This window comes from Macrobrachium nipponense, chromosome 12, assembly GCF_015104395.2.
Source record: "Macrobrachium nipponense isolate FS-2020 chromosome 12, ASM1510439v2, whole genome shotgun sequence".
Lineage (NCBI taxonomy): Eukaryota > Metazoa > Arthropoda > Malacostraca > Decapoda > Palaemonidae > Macrobrachium > Macrobrachium nipponense.
In genome coordinates, this window is record NC_087205.1 from 37947205 (window position 1) to 37965718 (window position 18514).

The 18514-nt window shown below is 42.7% G+C and overlaps 1 protein-coding gene across 1 annotated transcript in view; it reads right to left on the reverse strand.

Annotated features, from left to right (window-relative positions):
• The window catches only part of LOC135224493 (sorting nexin-16-like), a gene marked incomplete in the record, with an annotated part of 163804 nt that overhangs the window by 131182 nt on the left and 14108 nt on the right, over positions 1-18514 (reverse strand). Inside the window, 7 exon segments of the mRNA XM_064263504.1 lie at positions 3709-3786; positions 4145-4281; positions 5129-5220; positions 5811-5937; positions 6353-6442; positions 6986-7125; positions 7752-7840. Coding sequence (XP_064119574.1) covers positions 3709-3786; positions 4145-4281; positions 5129-5220; positions 5811-5937; positions 6353-6442; positions 6986-7125; positions 7752-7840 — 753 coding nt within the window.

The following is an 18514-nucleotide window of genomic DNA, read 5'->3' on the forward strand; positions in this document are numbered from 1 at the left end:
TCCCCTCCAGTGTTAACCATTCACACGGATGCCTCCCTGTCCGGGTGGGGGGGATATTCTCAGTTCAAACAGGTTCAGGGGACTTGGTCAGTTCAATTCCGCCAGCTCCACATAAACGTTCTGGAAGCAATGGCAGTATTTCTTACCTGAAGAGACTGCTTCCCCGAAAGTGTCTCATCTAAGGACTAGTTTTGGACAGTGCAGTGGTAGTTCATTGCATCAACAGAGGAGGGTCCAAATCCAAGCATGTGAACCATGTCATGATAGCCATCTTTGCCCTAGCAAACAAACACAAATGGCATCTGTCCGCCACTCACCTGGCGGGGGTAAGAAATGTGATAGCAGACGCCTTGTCCCGGTCAGTCCCTCTGGATATAATGGTCCCTAGACGACGGGTCATTCCGGTGGATATGCGGAGAGTCCCAGGTCTCCAAGTAGATCTCTTCGCCTCACAAGCGAACCACAAGCTCCCTTGCTATGTGGCCCCCAACCTGGACCCTCTGGCTTATGCCACGGACGCCCTGTCGTTAGATTGGGATCAGTGGAGAAAAATTTATGCTTTTCCTCCAGTGAATCTTCTCTTGAAAGTCTTGAGCAAGCTGAGGACTTTCAAGGGAATAGTAGCCCTGATTGCTCCAGACTGGCCAAGAGCAACTGGTATCCTCTGCTTCTGGAATTGGGTCTCCGACCTCAACGGATTCCCAATCCCAAGCTGTCACAATCAGTACAAATGAGGACTGTGTTCGCTTCCTCAGGAATTCTTCAGACCCTAACTTTATGGACTTCATGAAGTTTGCGGCTAATAAAGATGCTAACATTGATCCACAAAACATCCTCTTCCTAGAATCAGATAAGAGAGATTCAACTATTAGACCAATATGACTCAGCTGTTAAAAAATTAGCATCCTTCCTGAAAGAATCAAACACTAACAACCATGACAGTTAATTTAGCTATATCCTTTTCAGATCCTTGTTTGAAAAAGGTTTAGCAGCTAGCACTATTACTACTCATAAATCGGCTTTGAAGAAGATCTTTCAGTTAGGTTTCCAGATAGATCTGACTGAATCTTATTTTACATCTATACCCAAAGCCTGTGCTAGACTTAGACCTTCAAAGGGCCTACTGCAGTCTCATGGTTCTTAAATGATGTCCTCAAACTAGCATCAGATACTGACAACTCGTCTTGTACATTCACAATGCTTCTTAGAAAGACATTATTCTTACTAAGCCTAGCTTCAGGAGCTAGAATTTCAGAACTGTCGGCTCTATCCAGAGATGCGGGGTCATGTGGAAAATTCCTCCCCTCAGGAGAAGTTCTGCTTGCTCCGGATCGTAGTTTTTTGGCTAAAAATGAGGATCCTCTTGCAAGGTGGGCCCCTTGGAAAGTCATCCCACTTCCGCAAGACCCTTCTCTCTGCCCAGTATCAACTTTAAGAGCCTTTCTATCTCGTACTTCCTCAAGATCCTCAGGTTCTCTCATGAGAGAAAAAGGTGGTACTTTATCAGTAAAAGGTATTAGGCAACAAATCCTTTACTTCATTAAACAAGCCAATCCTGATTCATTTCCAAAAGCCCCCCCAAAAAAACCATGGGGGGGGGGGGGGGGACACAAATCAGGGGAGTAGCCACCTCAATTAATTACTTTCAACATATGAACTTTGAGGATCTTAAAAAGTATACTGGATGGAAATCTCCGACAGTCTTTAAACGTCATTATCTAAAGTCCTTGGAATCTTTAAAATTTTCTGCAGTAGCAGCGGGAAACATTGTTTCCCCTGATACTGTATAGTAGTCGTAGTATAGATCCAGGTCTCCTCTCTACCTACCTCATCCAACATGCCTCACCCTATCGCCATGCTACTCGGATATTCTAGCCTTAGCCGCTGAGATCATATTAGTGGATTGTCCCTTATTTTTTTGCTAGGGACATCCACACTATGTACTGATATTGTACTTCAGTGTACCTACCCTTATTTTTATGCTAGGGTAGGACACAATGTGTTTGTATATTTTGTAAATAGTTATCTAAGTAAATCTATTTTGTTAAATTACACTGCATTTTTGTACTTTACTATGTTTACTGAAATTTTAATTTGTAATACTTTACATTACTAACTTTCTTTTAGGTCATTGTTTAAAATAAGTTAACCTTAAGTACTTAGTTTATATACTGTAATAACTGATTTACTTATATTATATTCCTCATTTTACACTGTTTTTCATTTGTCCTTTTTTCCCATCTTGTCTGTTTCTCTGGTACTCTTTCATAGGCCGACACGAGCTGAGCCCAGAAAAGGGATTTTGACGAAGGAAAAATCTAGTTCTGGGTGATTGGCTCGTGTCGCCCTATGAAACCCACCCTGTATTGATTGCCCCCCCTGCAGGACAAGATGTTCTTAGATTAAGGATGACCGCTAGGGGCGCTGCTGTCCGTGGCGTCCCCTAGTAGTAGTAGTAACGGCCGCATCGCCCGTTGGTATCAGCTCTCTCTTGTGGGGATTCTGATTGGAAGGTCTAATTGGTGAATGTCTCGTGGTAGTGTTCTCACTCGCCCCTATTCTCATACCGACACTTCTTTTAAAGAGTGAGCGAGTCAGTTTTACTGACATTTTCTTAATTTTGTTTTTCTCTGGTAATTTTAGATTAATTTTGCCTAGGAAGAATGATATTAAGGATCCTTTCATAGGGCGACACGAGCCAATCACCCAGAAATAGATTTTTCCTTCGTCAAAATCCCTTTATTAAGACCAAAGGTTTATTTGCGTATGAACAAATGCCATTTTGATCAAATAATTAGTTTGAAAGATATTTGAGAAAAACGATGACTCGCGGTCCCTGAAATGCATGGCAGTGTATGAATTTTTTTAATGTTCACGTATATTGTACTGGTGCATAAATTTTTTTTAATGTTTATGTGCATTTTTGTTCTTTCTCTCTCTCTCTTGTGATTTTACATACAACTTCTTTCCCTTGTAAAACGAAAACTGGACGGCTTGAATAGTTCATCCATGTTGCCAATGCATGATAATAGTCTTTAGCAGATGAACATTATTTTCTCAGCTTCAGCTACACCCTTGCAGCTTAAATTTAACAGTATATTTCCTTGCCGTTCTTTTCTCTATAGTGAATAAGAATATAGTAATGTAAAAATATATTGGTCCTATTCTACTTAATGTCATTTGTAATATAACTACGGTAATTTCCTACTATTCGTATGATGATTGAAATGCAAGCAAAACTGCTGTTGTTATCTGATTCAGTTGTTCTTAGCCAAACAGCTGTTTCTCATTCGGCTGTTTATGGCTGTCTGCATTTACACAAAGAGTATAACATTACAACTATATTTTTGCATTCTCTTTTGCTTTTTTTTAACTTAACTAGAAGTTGGGATAGATAAAGAGATGGAGGAAAAGAGGTTAGCCTATTATTGTAATTTGGCCTCAAAAAATGAACTCGCATGATGCCCGAGATACATGACATAATCATTTTTAAGGGTGAAAATTTGGAGGTTGCATGATACGCAAGATCGCGTGTTACGCAAGTATATAGGGTACATTCTTTAAAACTCTCTTCTTACTTCAAGTAAAATATACACATGCTATAGCTATATACTACTTAAGAACTATGATAAAAAGCTGCATCCAAAACATATGTAAACATCTCGAAAAAAAGACATTTAAAAGAAACATTCCATAAAACAAACTTACATGCTTAGTAATGCCATGTTAAGATCATGTGTCGAGCCTGGACTGTGGATTTCATTTTCCTGCAATTCACACTCAAGCCTGAAAACAAAAAGATATTGTAGCATCATAAATTCTAGTCTCTAAGAGGAGAATAGAGGTCCAAGAATTTAATAGTGCAATTTGGTAGATGAATTTACATAAAAAGGACATAAAATAAAATAAAAATTTCATCAAATCATCTATGGTTTTATATGAAATTACTATTCATAAATTAAATACTGGCAATATACAACTTGTAGGACCAACTCACTCAATTAAACCAAAGGATATCTATTAACATACTACAAATCATACAGAAAACACAGTGCATTATAGTTCTAATGAATACATATAACACTAGAACTTCTATGAAAAGAATAATTGGGTAAAAAAATAGCGGTGCAGAAAAAACACTTACCTGAGTGCTTTCACAAGTGTGTGTTGCTGCGCCATCAAAAAATTTACTTGTGATTTAAGAACTGCAATCTCACCATCCCTATCTCGCAGCTGCTCCTGTAGATCCACTATATTTTCCTCTAGACTTTGGCACATAGCCTGTAGTAGTGATGGTGGGAATTACATCTCTGTTTTTCTACAACTAACAGGTGCAATCTTAATTCTGTACAATATTGTATTACAATCAAATGAAATTATAGAACTTATGTGAAAATATCTAAATTCTTATCTCAGCTGCATCAGTGCAAGCGTTTGTGCACTAAGCTTTTAGTAAAAAAAATATGATCTAAAAACTAAATTTTTCTACAAGATTATTTTGCCTGTATCTTCTCAGTGGGTTAATTAACTACACCATAATTGGACCATATGAATGCCAAAATATCTGACATGCACAGAAAATTATCCACCAAACCATTTTTCTCAATAATTTTCTCAAGGCTGGGTCTTGCCTTATCAACCGTCTTTCTTAATAGTACTGTAATGTTATTTCTAATTACACGTATTTGTGATATAATATACAGTATAAGTTTTATGCCACTTAACCATGAATGCATATTTATTCAGTATCCCTTAGGTCTCACACACCCTAGGGGGTCGTTTCTCTACTTTATCTTCCAACAATTTTCCCCTTCATCTATTTTGGTTGCCTATGTCAATGATAACATGAGTGATAATAAAAACTATAATAATAATACTGGTTTATCCTGAATTAATCTTAAACTCCCATATTCAGCATTAGATCAATCAGATGTAAATCAAAAGCCCATACACTACAGGGACACTTCAAAAGAAATGGGTTCAGAATCCTTGCTCAAGTGTCTGATAACTTTCTAGAGTACAGTATACCAGTACATAATCATAACTAATACCTTGACATGAGAGGTACTATAAAACCTCTAGCATCAAGCAAAATATCCCATACAACTCCACAAACAAGACTACCTACCCGACTTTCCTCCAGGGTGTCATGAGCCCCTGGAGGATCATCTAAACAAAAGAAGTCTCGAACACACTTCTTTTCACGGATTTTTGCATGCCCTGAAAATTAAGAGACTTGGTGTTACTTCAATACATATCAAATTAAAATGTATACAATAGATTTCTCACATGAACTGTTATTAATATAAGTTTAAAAATATATAGGGTTATTAAAAAATTATATGCTTTAGTTACAACCCAGTTCCAAAAATCATAAAACTGAGTCCATCCAAATATTTAAGACATTGTTCCAACAAAAACAGTAAAAAAATAATTGAGACAAATGCTATCAGAATATAATACTTTGGAAGACCAAATGTTTATAATGATTCTAAAAAAACTTACGATCCACTATGATAGTTTGTGCTACACAAAATCTTTAAATGAGATACCCAGAACTGATACTGCTTGTTAATAAAAAAACTACCTTTTGTTATTGTTGTTAAGCACCCCACAATCACTGCAAAATATTAAAATAGATGGGAAGTCAAAGTGATTAGTATACCATAGTTTGTACTTTGAAAAATATAAAAGCACTGTACTTTTATACAAACTTGTGATACTGTAATTTGTTATGCTATACAACAGAACTGAACTATTATTGCGCTAAATGACTAAATACTGGATTAGTGTGTTCTTAAATGCCTTACCAATGATATTATCAATAAATGCCTGCAGTCCTAGTTGCCGGTCTTCAAGGAAGATTGGGTCAAAGTTATCACCAAACCACCTTTTAGGAGGCAGAGCAAATCTCAAGCCAGGGAACTCAGATCGTAGCTGTTGATGAACAAGAAACACTGAACAAAATCCTAGTTTCTGAGTACATGATAATGAATGTACCTTATCACCTTTATAACAAACAAACACAATCTAATACTGTACTGAACTACTACAGTGTACAATGTTTTTTTCTTTGTCTCAGGTGTAATACTGTGATGCATTTTTAATTTTGTTGATACATATAAAATGAACATTACAAGAATTAACTGAAAATAAAAATGATAAAAACTATACTTTGGCCATACCAAATATAAGACTGACAAATCCAATGAAACACAGACTATGGTACAGAGAAACTCTAAAAAAGGACCCATTCTCAGGTCAACATGGAAGTTTTCAAGGAACTTTTCTTCTACTATCAACAATAACTCAACTAATCAGAACAAGAACTATTTGGAAAAATCCTACTTACTCTCTTGTTCAATCTCACAAAGTCCGTATAGCGGCGAAAGACAAACCACTGATCACCAGAGGGTCGATGCATAACTTGTATTTTAAAAACCTGTACAAAGGAATCACAAATGAAATCTACATTTAGGAAATTATCATTATTCCCATACATGGAAATAATGAAAACAAAATACTATAGAATGTATCACTACAGTCAGCCTTTTGCAGATCCCCATGGAGAACATTTAAAAGCTCCAATGTATATTTTGAGTCCTTCTTATTAAATGAATCTAAAACCTTCAAGGATGATCTAGAAATTCCCAAAATAAGGAACAAGTTTCTCAGATTAAATCCCTCTTTGGAGACCAATCAACATTCTTTGGAAGCTTGAATTTCGAGTCCATGACCCCTGTGTGCTTATTCCAAATGAATATGTTTCATCTACTGAAATAATAAAATAATGTAAAAGCTCAACTCCATATTCCAAATGTGTGTTAAGAGATGATCCTAAAGCCCACATAGTTGGGTTTGTTTCTTCAAAACAAGGCTAAACATTTGAACTTGATTATCACAACAACTGTATACAATCCATAAGGAAATTAACACATTGTCTATAATGAACTTTCCAGTGCAGGTCCACTGAAAACATACTTACTGTGAACCGTGACCTCTCCTCCAGAACTTCATAACCAACAATGGGCATTCTATACAAGCAAGTGTTGTTGTTTCCTGTGTTCTGTGAAAATCCAAGGGCAGTCAGAGGACTTGAAAGAGGTGAAGAATCTGTGACAGGACCTGTTGAAATCAAATCAAAATTTGAAATTTTTAACTAATATTTTCCATGTAATACCATAAAAACAGAAAACATAAATTGTGAAGTAAAGAGTTCACCCACCTACATTAAAGGAGGGAAAAACAGGATATGTATGGTCAGTGATGAAGATTCCAACAAGTAAGCACCTGACACAAAAAGTTCTACATAATACATTGTTCAAATTATAGAGGACTACAAGACAAATTTGCCATCGGACCCAAAATTCCGTCTGGATAGATACAATAAGTAGAGCTACAAGATCTAATACTGTACGATCATCTAGGTGTTATTATTATTAATAGGGCTTAGTTTTTCCAGACCTCTGTCTCAAGTAGACTCTTCTCGGGCTGGTTATATCTAAGTGGTCAAATAACCTAACAATGCTTCTGATAAATGTGTACAAAGTTCAAATGGTTACATAGCACTTTTTATACAAGCTGTACTACTGAATACTGTAATTGGTACAGAATACAAAAATTAGTAACACCTCAATCCCAGCATCGAATATAATTTTGAGATGGGTTCTTCTTAGGGACCACTGATATTAACCATTAAAAAAGTAATATAACATACCACCACCAAATGAAGAACTCTAAAATACACCTACCAGAATCATTGGTGTTTTCTGAGCTTGGTGTCGAATCAGATGATGTCAAATTACTGTTTGAGCCATACCAAGTAGTGCCAAGAATAGGTCTGGAATGAAAAAATTACCTTAAGCTGAGGCATTCCACAGCTAAGCAAAACATAGGCCTAATCATTCTGGAATTACTTACTTTATTATTTTACCCTCATGGGATAGCCCCTATTTCAGTTCATAAACTTTGTTTATATATCAAGTTTTACAGCTTAATTCACTATAATAGTGTGTTAAATGAGAGATTCATTATAGTATGTTTTTCAGTAAGAATTACAGCTTTACTATACACAATATCACAGTATGTTTTCAGTGAGAATTACAGCTTTACTATACACAATATCACAATTTTTAAAGGTAAATTATATTTTTCCTAACTATACAAACCTGAGGTCCTTTACATAAGGAATTACTTTCAGAGTAGGCTGGAATACATCCAAATTCTTGAACAAGGTGGTTAGGCATTAACTACCGTCTGGTAGGCGAGTATAGGAGCTGCATGATCACAAGTCAGACTTCTGGGCCTTTTCGAAATGAGTGAGGAATCTAACTCATCCAAAAATGAGCTGGGAAGAATACCTAAAGTCGAAGGCATTAATCCAAAGTTCTGGGAAGGGTTTGCATTACTGCCAATCTCCCTCCCCTTGCTAGAGGAAGGAGCAGGATTGCTTCTATGATTCTGACAAGAAAAATAGAAAGGAAACTCGATGTGCAAGCTTACCGCATCAAACGCCCGATCAGCAAGTGTAAGTTTGAGTCCTATCCTGAACCTGAAGGAAGAGGAGTAGAAGGACGAGGAGGGGAAGGTGGAGAGGCCAGTACTCTCGCATCCTTCTTACCACTAGAACAGCATACCATAGGCGAGATCCAACTTGTCCTCTTGAAGGAGCCAGGTAAGCAAACACAATCTGTGAGCATCCACACTGGTCCAAGGAACAGAGGTTCCAAGGACCTGTGGGCAGATCCAAAGGAAGAAGGATATAAATATGGTCACAATAACACCGCATCTATCTTCCGAGCTAACATATTCTTCGGAGTGATGAAATGTACCCAGCCACTGGCACTGTTCGCTCTCTGAGAGAGCTAACAGTGGACATATCCAACTGCAGAGAGTTTCACACAATCTCATAAGACTCGGAGGAAGACATGTCATTACACACTTCTGCACTGAAAGTCTGCAGTGGATAAATGTATCAACACTAAATGAAGGGTGTCGATCCTTCATAGGCACAGCAACACACCAATAAGAATAAGTAATGACTGATCTGGACCAACCAATACAAAGTCCAAAACGCAGGAAATCATGAAAGATTGGAACTTGTCAACAGATGCCAAATGATTGCACTGCTGTGCATCCGAGACAGTCACAACATGACACCTGCCTTTTGAATGGTGATGCTGAGAACAACCGTGCAAATTGTCTATCTTGTTCACCAATGATGTTGAGAGATGAGATGATGATTCTCGTGAGGCATGTGCACATTAGATGAGAGTCAAATGCCCCTCTAGATACTGAGGTCCCTGTGATGGCAAGATAGAAGTTTCGCATCAGTAGTTGAATCTCAACCAAGGAGAAACAATACTATACTACTTAGTGAATGACTAAGGTGAATGTGGACCTACGTCTTCACAGTTGAATTGAGAGAAGTAAACTCTCAAGATTCTGATCATAGAAAATGTCACGTCAATGACACCAAGCAGTGAAGACGGCTCTAATCCCTGTTGTTTTACAGAGGACTTAAAAAGTTATTCCACTATTTCATTGCTGCTCGGTGAGAAAGTCAGAGCTTGCAATGAAGGTGGAGTCTTTCAGTAATGAAAATGCAGGGATTGTACTGCCTAAAGAACAGTTTCTTGTGAGTCAGATCAGAGAGGAATTTCCTATTTACTCTGGAAGCACAGCCAGTCGGTGGGTAATAGGCAAAGTCTTCTGTTATTCATTTACAATTCGGGGTAAACAAAGAATAACTGAACACCTTATGAATTAGAAAATATATATTAGAAGATAAAACACAAATTGTCTGAAGAAAATCATTCTGCATCACCACAACAGTCGATAGGGCAAGTGCAATGGAACAGAAGACTAGGCTACAGTCTTCTGTTATACCGTGGGGTAAACAGAAAGATGGTAAAGAGTCTCATGAGATATATGTCTGAAAATTTTTGCAATGGCAAAAGTGGACCACAAGACATAGGCCTTATGCGAGAATTCCGAGCCAACCAAAGACCTAAGTCTGTGATTGCCGAGCAGAGAGATTCGAATTGGTAGTTAATCCTTGACAGAGGAGAAACAATACTAAGACAAACAGAATCTTGGAGAGAGAGCAGTACTCCTCAAACTGAGTGCCTGGTAGTACATTCCATGATGGAGTGTGTTCGGCTAGAACCATAGAGCGCAAAAAAGATATGTAATAATTACATTATCATAAACAGATAAATTCCATATCTGTAAATAAACCCACGACCTAAGGGGTCATTGGTGAATTAGGAGCGCTCTACGTGACCATAAATAAGACGACAAGAAGTGAAAACTGGACCGCGCTGTGCAATGCTTGCAGTAGCCTGGTTTGCGTTTGCATGTCTAATCATTTATGTAGTTTGTCAACAGATCACAACACCTTCCATGGGAAGCGGTTGACCTGTTAACCCGCAGCGGAAACTCATGACTTCCGAGCCGGCAGACTACGTATTCATTTTGTTTTAATTATAATCAATCGCTGAGATAGCTAGCGTTCCGCTATTGACGCGATGCCCCTGTATTGTTAGTTCTCTTCTAGTTACTCAATGGAGCGGTCACCCGACCAAACCATCTCTCTACTCCAGTGATGGAGCTAAGAAATAAAGTTGTTAAGTTAAAACTTCATCCGTTTGAGTCATCTCCCTTATTCTAAAGAAGAATCAACTCTACTAGATATCACGCAGACGAGAAGGGAAGTAGAACCACAATGCTTACGAACAACAGTCATAAGAAAAGACATACAATCTGTCACTGTCTCACACCATTATACTAAGTGGACAAGCGGGAGATAAGAGATACACTTGAGCATCTGCATTTTAACCGAATTGGGAGGGAGAGAAACTCTCTCGTTCAATGATAATGCAAATGTTGTGGTGTTGTTAGGAAACAATACCATTACTCATCTCAAAATCAAAACCAGAAACTCTTGGGAGGCCCGAAAGGCTGTCCTGAGTTTCAAGTTAATTAAGAGAAGGTACTATGTCTCAGTCACATACCAGAAGAATTAACTTACAGATATGCGCCTATTACTCAGATGATGCAACTGATAACAGAAGCATGTCACAAGGAAAATACACTAGTACAGTGGACCCCCGGAATTCATGTTCTCCGGATTCGCGGACTCACACATTCGCAGATTTCTCTCAGGAACGTTTCTCCGCATTATTCGCGGAAAATTTGCATATTCGTGGTATTTTTTCTATGAGAAATATCCAAAAATTCCCGGGTTTTTTTTATTAATTTCATCATAAAATGCACTTTTTGTGATAAAACTATTAAAAAAACAAGTATAAAAATTTTTAGTGGGTTTTCTTGAGTTTTAACTAACAAGATAGGTTGTTTTCAGCATTTTTATAGGGGTTCCAACTATTCGCGGGTTCTAACTATTAACGGAGGGGTCTGGTACTCATCCCCCGCGAATACAGGGGGATCACTGTATATTCATAGGTTCCTTTAAATCGTGCTCCAGCCTAATTCTTCTTCATTCGAGAGACAAGAATAAGGACTGGAAGAAGACCTCCTTCATTCTCAAATGAAGAGAGAGAAGGTTAAGTTGTTCTGAAGGGAAACTTGTATGGTGATAACAGGGGCCCGAAGACGACTAGTTCAAGCCGAAATAGTTGTTCCAAAAACAGTAGCACTGGAGAGGCATTTCAAACTTCTTGGTGCTATCCATCCTAAACAGATTGATGCATGTTTGGTAAGATCCTAAGATTGAACCAAAAACATAGTCTCTCAAATTCAAATTCTGAGGAGTTGACTCCGTAGAATTCCTTTTATTTCCTTGTTCATTCCAGTGTAACCAGGAAGTACAGGAAAAAAAAAAAAAAGGAGGATTCGCTTTTCTTGCCCACTCTTCTCTGTACTTGCAGTGTTTTCACTCTGTCATACGTAGCATTCATTTCCTACAACTGTTTCATTCGCGTGAACGTGGGTGAAAGTCGAGCCAAGTTAAATGCAGTAAAAGCTGGCGAGAACTTGCCACGTCTTGCTATGCATCTATCTTCTCCGTGATTGAATCTCACAAAGAGGACTACACAGAGAGCTCCTCCTATCTTCTTCAGATGCCATGTCCTGAGGAACAGCAACATCAATCTTGGCACCTGAAGAATAGCCATTCCTGGCTTTCACAGGTGGGTCCGAGCCACCAACACGGCTCAGTCCCTTGTCTTGCCCTGCACCACTGTCATGATGGAGAGAAGACTACCCACCACTGACTGTGGATGTACGACCCCCTTGGAGGTTGTACACTCAGAGGTCTCGTACAAGAGTACCAGACACAACTCCCGTTCCATGAGCAGCGCCCTTGGAACCAGAGACATGAGAACAAACCTAGGTTTGAACTCCTGGGGCTTCCGAGACACTATATTTTGGGGATAGTGTTACGGTTCCTGCTCTGGAAGGAGCAGATGAGCCAAAGAGACAGCCAATTGCTCCCTCCCCAACGAAAGGATGTAGAATCTTAGAAGTCTTGAGGCAAGACTTCTTGGGGCGGAAAAAATACTTTCCTCTTCTTAGGCCGTGGAAGCCTTTGAAGAGGGAGGTGAGGAGGCATCAGATGACGAAGATAACCCCTATGAGAACTCACTGCAACACAGGAAGGGGTCGGCAACGCCAAGTTGAGTGAGCTCAGCAGATCACCACTAAATAATTATGAGTGGTAATTGTCAACAAAGAACTGTCACTTCTTCCCAATTAACTGTTCTCCTTTAAGGCCGAAGCTCCAAGAAGAAGAATAAGAGTGATTCTGTGTCTGCTGTCCTACGTGTTCGGACCCTAAGTTCCAAAGACATGAGGATGGTACTTGACCATTCACCTAGAAGGTGTTGCATGCAGTACCAGGCTCTGCAACACTCCAAACCTGACTGAAGAGTAAACTCATCTGTACTGGTAAAGGCTTGTCTCACTATCCAAGCATTCGTGATAGTGAGCACTCGGCGAGCGCTAGAATTCGTAAGAATTCCCACACTCAGCGAGAAAACCCGATGAAGCCGAGCATTCGACAAGTGCAAGCGAAACCAAGAGATCCAGGCACTCTGCGAGACTCCCGATTATCGTAATAATTATCAGGAATACCCGTTGCCCAAGCGTTTGGAAATCTCAGAAAACTAAATCACTTTGAGAACACCAGAAATTCCAAGGAATTTAATGGCTTAGCAAGACTCCCGATTTTTTTAAATAACAGTTACCAGGGATGTCAGTTTCGTCGCAGTGTTAGGAAATTACAAAAATATAGAATGCCAGAAATTCAAAGGAATTCGAGCATTCACCAAGATTCCTGGGTTATTGTATTAACAATCATCAGGAATTTGTCTTGCCCAAGTGTTTGCAGATCATAGAAGATGACCAAAACACTAGGAGAGTGCACTCTCCTAGAAATTTCAAAGAGTTTAAGCTCTCAGTGGGACCCCCGAATTTCATTAAACAATCTTCTGGGAAAGGTCCCTCCTCGACTCCTGAAGAAATCGAGGAGGAACAGACATAAAAACCATCCAAAATGCAAGCATTTAAGACTGCAATGCAAGTACAATTCAACAGAATATGCACTCGAGGCTCCCAAAACACAAGAACCCATAGGGGACCACAAATTGAAATCCGTCCAAAGGACAGGAATTGCCAGGAAGACAGTCTTCAGATGTTCGAATCCTAAGAATCTAAACACCAGATGTCAAGACGATGAGAGGTCTCTCCATCATTGACAGAAGATCCTTCCTCAACGACTTGGACGTACATAAGGTGGGACCCTAAGATCCTTCTAGGAACGTAGTCCCCCAACGCTGAATCCTACAGAGAGCACTCTGCAGGATCCCTCCTATTCACCTCGCCCCTCACGGTGTAGACATAAGAGGTAGAGGGAATAGGTGAGGAAGGTTGGACGCTCTCACTCGCCTGGCTAGCAGAAATAGCAGAAGTGAGTCGGTTTGGCCACGACACAAGTGTAGGAGAGCGTTCTTGCCCTGGAGAAACACTTTCCCGAGGGGGGTTACCAAATTCTTGCACAGCAGGAGAAACATTTGCCGCCACCGAGATCGGTCGGTCATGCGAACGTAACACGTCCGTGGTCTGGGTGGAGCTGAGCATGCACCTGACTGGTGAGGGCCAGTACTGGCCTCCAACGCGTCCAAGTCCTTGTCGAGGCTGAAACATCTCAAGAGGACTGAATGAGGGACGCCCTACCAGTCTCACTGAGTGTACGGTCCAGTGGGATCATCACGTCAACCCTGGGTACCAAGCAATCGCCACGAGAGCAATCACCAGCAAGGCGTGAGTCACCTGAATACCTCACTCCTACCTTCCACCCCATGCCCAAGTCGTGACAGTAAGCGGACTCAGCGCCATCAACTCTAGATGCACAAAAATCCATAGATTTACATGCACTCAGGGAATCTCACGAACGAGAGCCCGACAAGGAACTAGGCTTTGGGGCAGAATCTCTAGGAATAGCAGCAGAGGTGCGAACCGAAGTTTACGCCTCTATGGCTCCCGACACACTAGACCTTGGGGCAGCATGACAGTTCCTGTTCTCAAAGGAACAGGCAAGCCAGCAGAGGACCCAACTGCCTCCTCTGTTCGAGGAGGCAGACCCTTAAAAGTCACGTGATGAGACTCTCTAGAAGGGAGACTACCTTCTTCTTCAGCAGGGAGCCTTAGAAGTCGAAGGGGTGGAGTTTGAAGAAAAATATGACAATTTGTTGAAAATTGCATTTTTCCTAACTATGCAAACCTGAGGTCCTTTAACAATAGGAAGGTAACTAGCGGCAGCTGGGACGGTCGTAAGCTTCGAGCAAGGGGAGAACGGTAGTTAACTGCTTGTCCGATCGTGTGTGTGCGTGCGCCGCGCGCCCGAGAGGTTAAGAATCACTTTTGCTTTAGGCCCATGCAAAAAGTTGCAGATTGAGGGGTGGCATGAGGTGGGACTATATGTAAAGGACCTCAGGTTTGTATAGTTAGGAAAAATGCAATTTTCGACAAATTGTCATTTGTTCCGATACGTAATACAAACCCTCGGTCCTTTAACAATAGGAAGACTCACTTATTGGTGGGAGGAATCTGAGTCTTTTTGGTGAACAGACTGGTGTTCGTCCAACCTTGGAATGCCTCCCTGGTCGTAAGAGCGAGGGAGGTGTCCAAGCCTCTGTCCGATTGATCGGGGTGTGCACCGCAGGATCAATGGTCAGACCTCTGAGCCAAGTACTAAGAGAGAGGCAAGCGTATCTAGTACCAGCAAGCAAGAACTTGTTCCTGTTTGCAAGAGGCAACATAAAGTTATGGGTTTGTCTCAAGTAGGCATCCACTCCCTCCCCCTTGTTGGAGGAAGTGGAGGATATTTGCTCCTATCCCTAACTAAAGGGATAGATTGGGGCTCAGTCGAGTAGCTTACCTGCATCACATTCCTTTCCAGCATGGTGACGACCGTGACCCTCTGCCCACAGGTAGAGGGAGAGAAAGATGGGGAAGAGAAGCCAGTTGCACTCTCATTCACACATTCATTCCTACAGTCACACCAGGAATCGATGCTGTTCTGCCTGCTCGGGTGCTGGGTAAGCTTACACAACGTGTTGAGCAGCCACCACAGGTCCCAAGGAAAAAGTATCCAAGGACTTGTGGGCAATATCCCGAAGGTAGAAGGACGTGAAGGTAGTCTGGTTGGCCCAGACACCTGCCTTCAGGACCTGCGCTACGGAGAAGTTCTTACGGAACGCCAAGGAGGCTCCAATACCTCTGACTTTGTGGGCTCTCGGATGAAGGGTACGGGTGTCGTTACTACCATCAGCCTCGTACGCCCTCCTGATCACCTCACGCAGCCAGAAAGAAAGCGTGTTCTTGGATACTTCTTTCTTGGTAACCCCAGTGCTAACGAAGAGGCGTCGACACTCAGGCCTGAGGTGTTGAGTTCTCTTCAGATAGCACCGTAGCGCCCTCACAGGACAAAGCAGCATCTCATCCGTATCGTTGTCGGTGAAGTCCATTAGGGAGGGGATCGTGAAAGAATCGAACCTGTCGTCAGGGATCGATGCATTCTGAGTCTTAGCTACGAAGTTCGGGACGAAATCGAGCGTCACAGATCCCCATACCCTGGAATGTTTAACATTGAAGGACAGTCCATGAAGTTCCCCTACTCTCTTCGCCGATGCCAGGGCCAGCAAGAAGAGGGTCTTGAGGGTCAGATCCCTGTCTGACGACTCTCAGAGTGGCTCGAAGGGTCTTCGAGTCAAACTCCTAAGGACGAGAGTCACATCCCACTCAGGGGGCCTGAGTTCCCTAGGTGGGCAAGACCTTTCGAAGCTCCTCATAAGCAAGGAAATCTCGAACGAATTCGAGATGTCCAGTCCCCTCAGTTTTAGGACAAGGGCCAGGGCGGCTCTGTATCCTTTGACTGTAGGTACTGAGAGGAGCTTCTCTCGGCGAAGAAAAATGAGGAAATCCGCTACCTGCTGAAGAGTGGCTCTGAGAGGGGAGATAGACCCCGTCTACGACACCAACCACAGAAGACAGCCCACTTCCCCTGGTACACAGCTGCAGAGGACTGTCGGACGTGTCCAGCCATCTCTGTTGCTGCGCTACGAGAAAAGCCTCTCGTTCGCAAGAGATGGTGGATAACAGCCAGTCGTGAAGTTGTAGGGACTGGACTGCTCGGTGGTACCGTTCTACGTGTGGCTGGGCTAGAAGGTTGTGCCAATGGGGCATCTCTCTCTGTGCTTCCGCAAGAAGAGCCAGCAGGTCCTGATACCAAACAGCCGAGCCACCAGGATCATCCTGAGATTTGGAGTGGCCAGCGCTCAGCTGATCACTTTCCGAATCAGACAGAAGGGAGGAAAGGCGTATACGAAGAGGTTGTCCCAGGGGTGTTGAAGAGCATCCTCTGCAGCTGCCCATGGGTCTGGCACGGCTGAGCAAAAAACCTGGAGTTTTTTGTTGTGCCCCCACAGGTTGAAGAGCCTTTCCGCCACCTCTGGGTGTAGAGACCACTCGGTTCCTATCACCTGATCCCGACGGCTGAGCTTGTCTGCTACTACATTCTTCTTGCCTGGAATGTAGCGTGCTGACAGCTCTATTGAGTGAGCCGCGGCCCACTCGTGCACCTGCACGGTCAACTGGTGTAGCGGGAGAGACACTAGGCCCCCCTGCTTGTTGACGTATGCCACTACTGTGGTGTTGTCGCACATCAACACCACCGAGTGTCCCACCAAGCGGTCAGCAACTCCTCCAGGTGTGCGCCCCATCCCTCGGTTGATGCGTCTGAAAACAGTAACATCTCCGGGGGGGGGGGGGGGGGGGGGGGGGGGGGGGAGAGGAGTGCAAAGAGGCACTCCTCTTAAGAGGTTCCTGTCGTCCAGCCACCAGGCTAGGTCCTACCTCACTTTCTCCGTGAGGGACACGGGGAAGTAAGGTGGATCCTTTACCTGTGACCAACTTTCCCTTAGTCTCCACTGGAGAGACCGCAGGTGAAGACGTCCGTGAGGAACTAACTTCTCGAGTGACGACAGGTGGCCGATCACGACTTGCCATTGCTGAGCTGCCTGTTCCTGCCGAGACAGGAACCGGCCGGCTGCCTCCCTGAATCTGCTGATCCTCAAGTCTGCGGGGTGCAGCCACCTTGAGCTGCTACCTGTATCGGACGATTCCAGCGATACCCAGGAGGTACTTCATCTTCTGCTTTTGGGAGTTCGAGATCGGACTTCTCGTAGTTTATCACGATCCCCAGATTGCGACAAAACTTGAGAAGTCGATCCCTGTCCTGCAGCAACTGCGAGCGGCAGCTCGCCAGGACTAGCCAATCGTCGAGATACCTCAGAAGACGTATCCCGTGCGAATGGACCCAAGCAGACACCAGAGTGAACACTCGCGTGAACACCTGTGGGGCGGTTGACAGACCGAAGCAAAGTGCCCTGAATTGGTAAACCGTCCAGTCGACGATGAAGCGGAGGTACTTTCTGGAGGACTGATGGATGGGTATTTGGAAATATGCATCCTTCAAGTCCACTGAAAGCATGAAATCGTTCTCCCTGATGGAGTCGAGCACGGACCGTGCCGTCTCCATTGTGAACCGAGTCTGGCGAACAAATCGGTTCAGGGGAGAGAGATCTATCACCGGGCGCCAGCCCCCCCATGCCTTCTCCACTAAGAAAAAGCGGCTGTAAAAGCCCAGTGACCGATCCTCGACGATTTCTACAGCTTGTTTGGTCAGCATGGTCTTGATCTCCTGCCGAAGAGCGTCGTCCTTTGAAGAACCCTGGACATAGGTTTGAAGATGGACCGGGTTGGAGGTGAGGGGTGGCCGAGATTCGAAGGGTAGTAGATATCCCTCCTGAAGGACGTCTACTATCCAGGTCTCAGCACCGTAGCACTGCCAAGTTGCCCAATGGCTCGCCAGGACACCCCCCACTTCCGGCAGCAGGTGAGGGGAACGCCGTCCCTAGCCTTTCCACCTCGCTTCGACTTCTTCCCAGCACCTCCTCGGGGAAAGGAGGGCTGGTTACAGCCTCCTTTACCA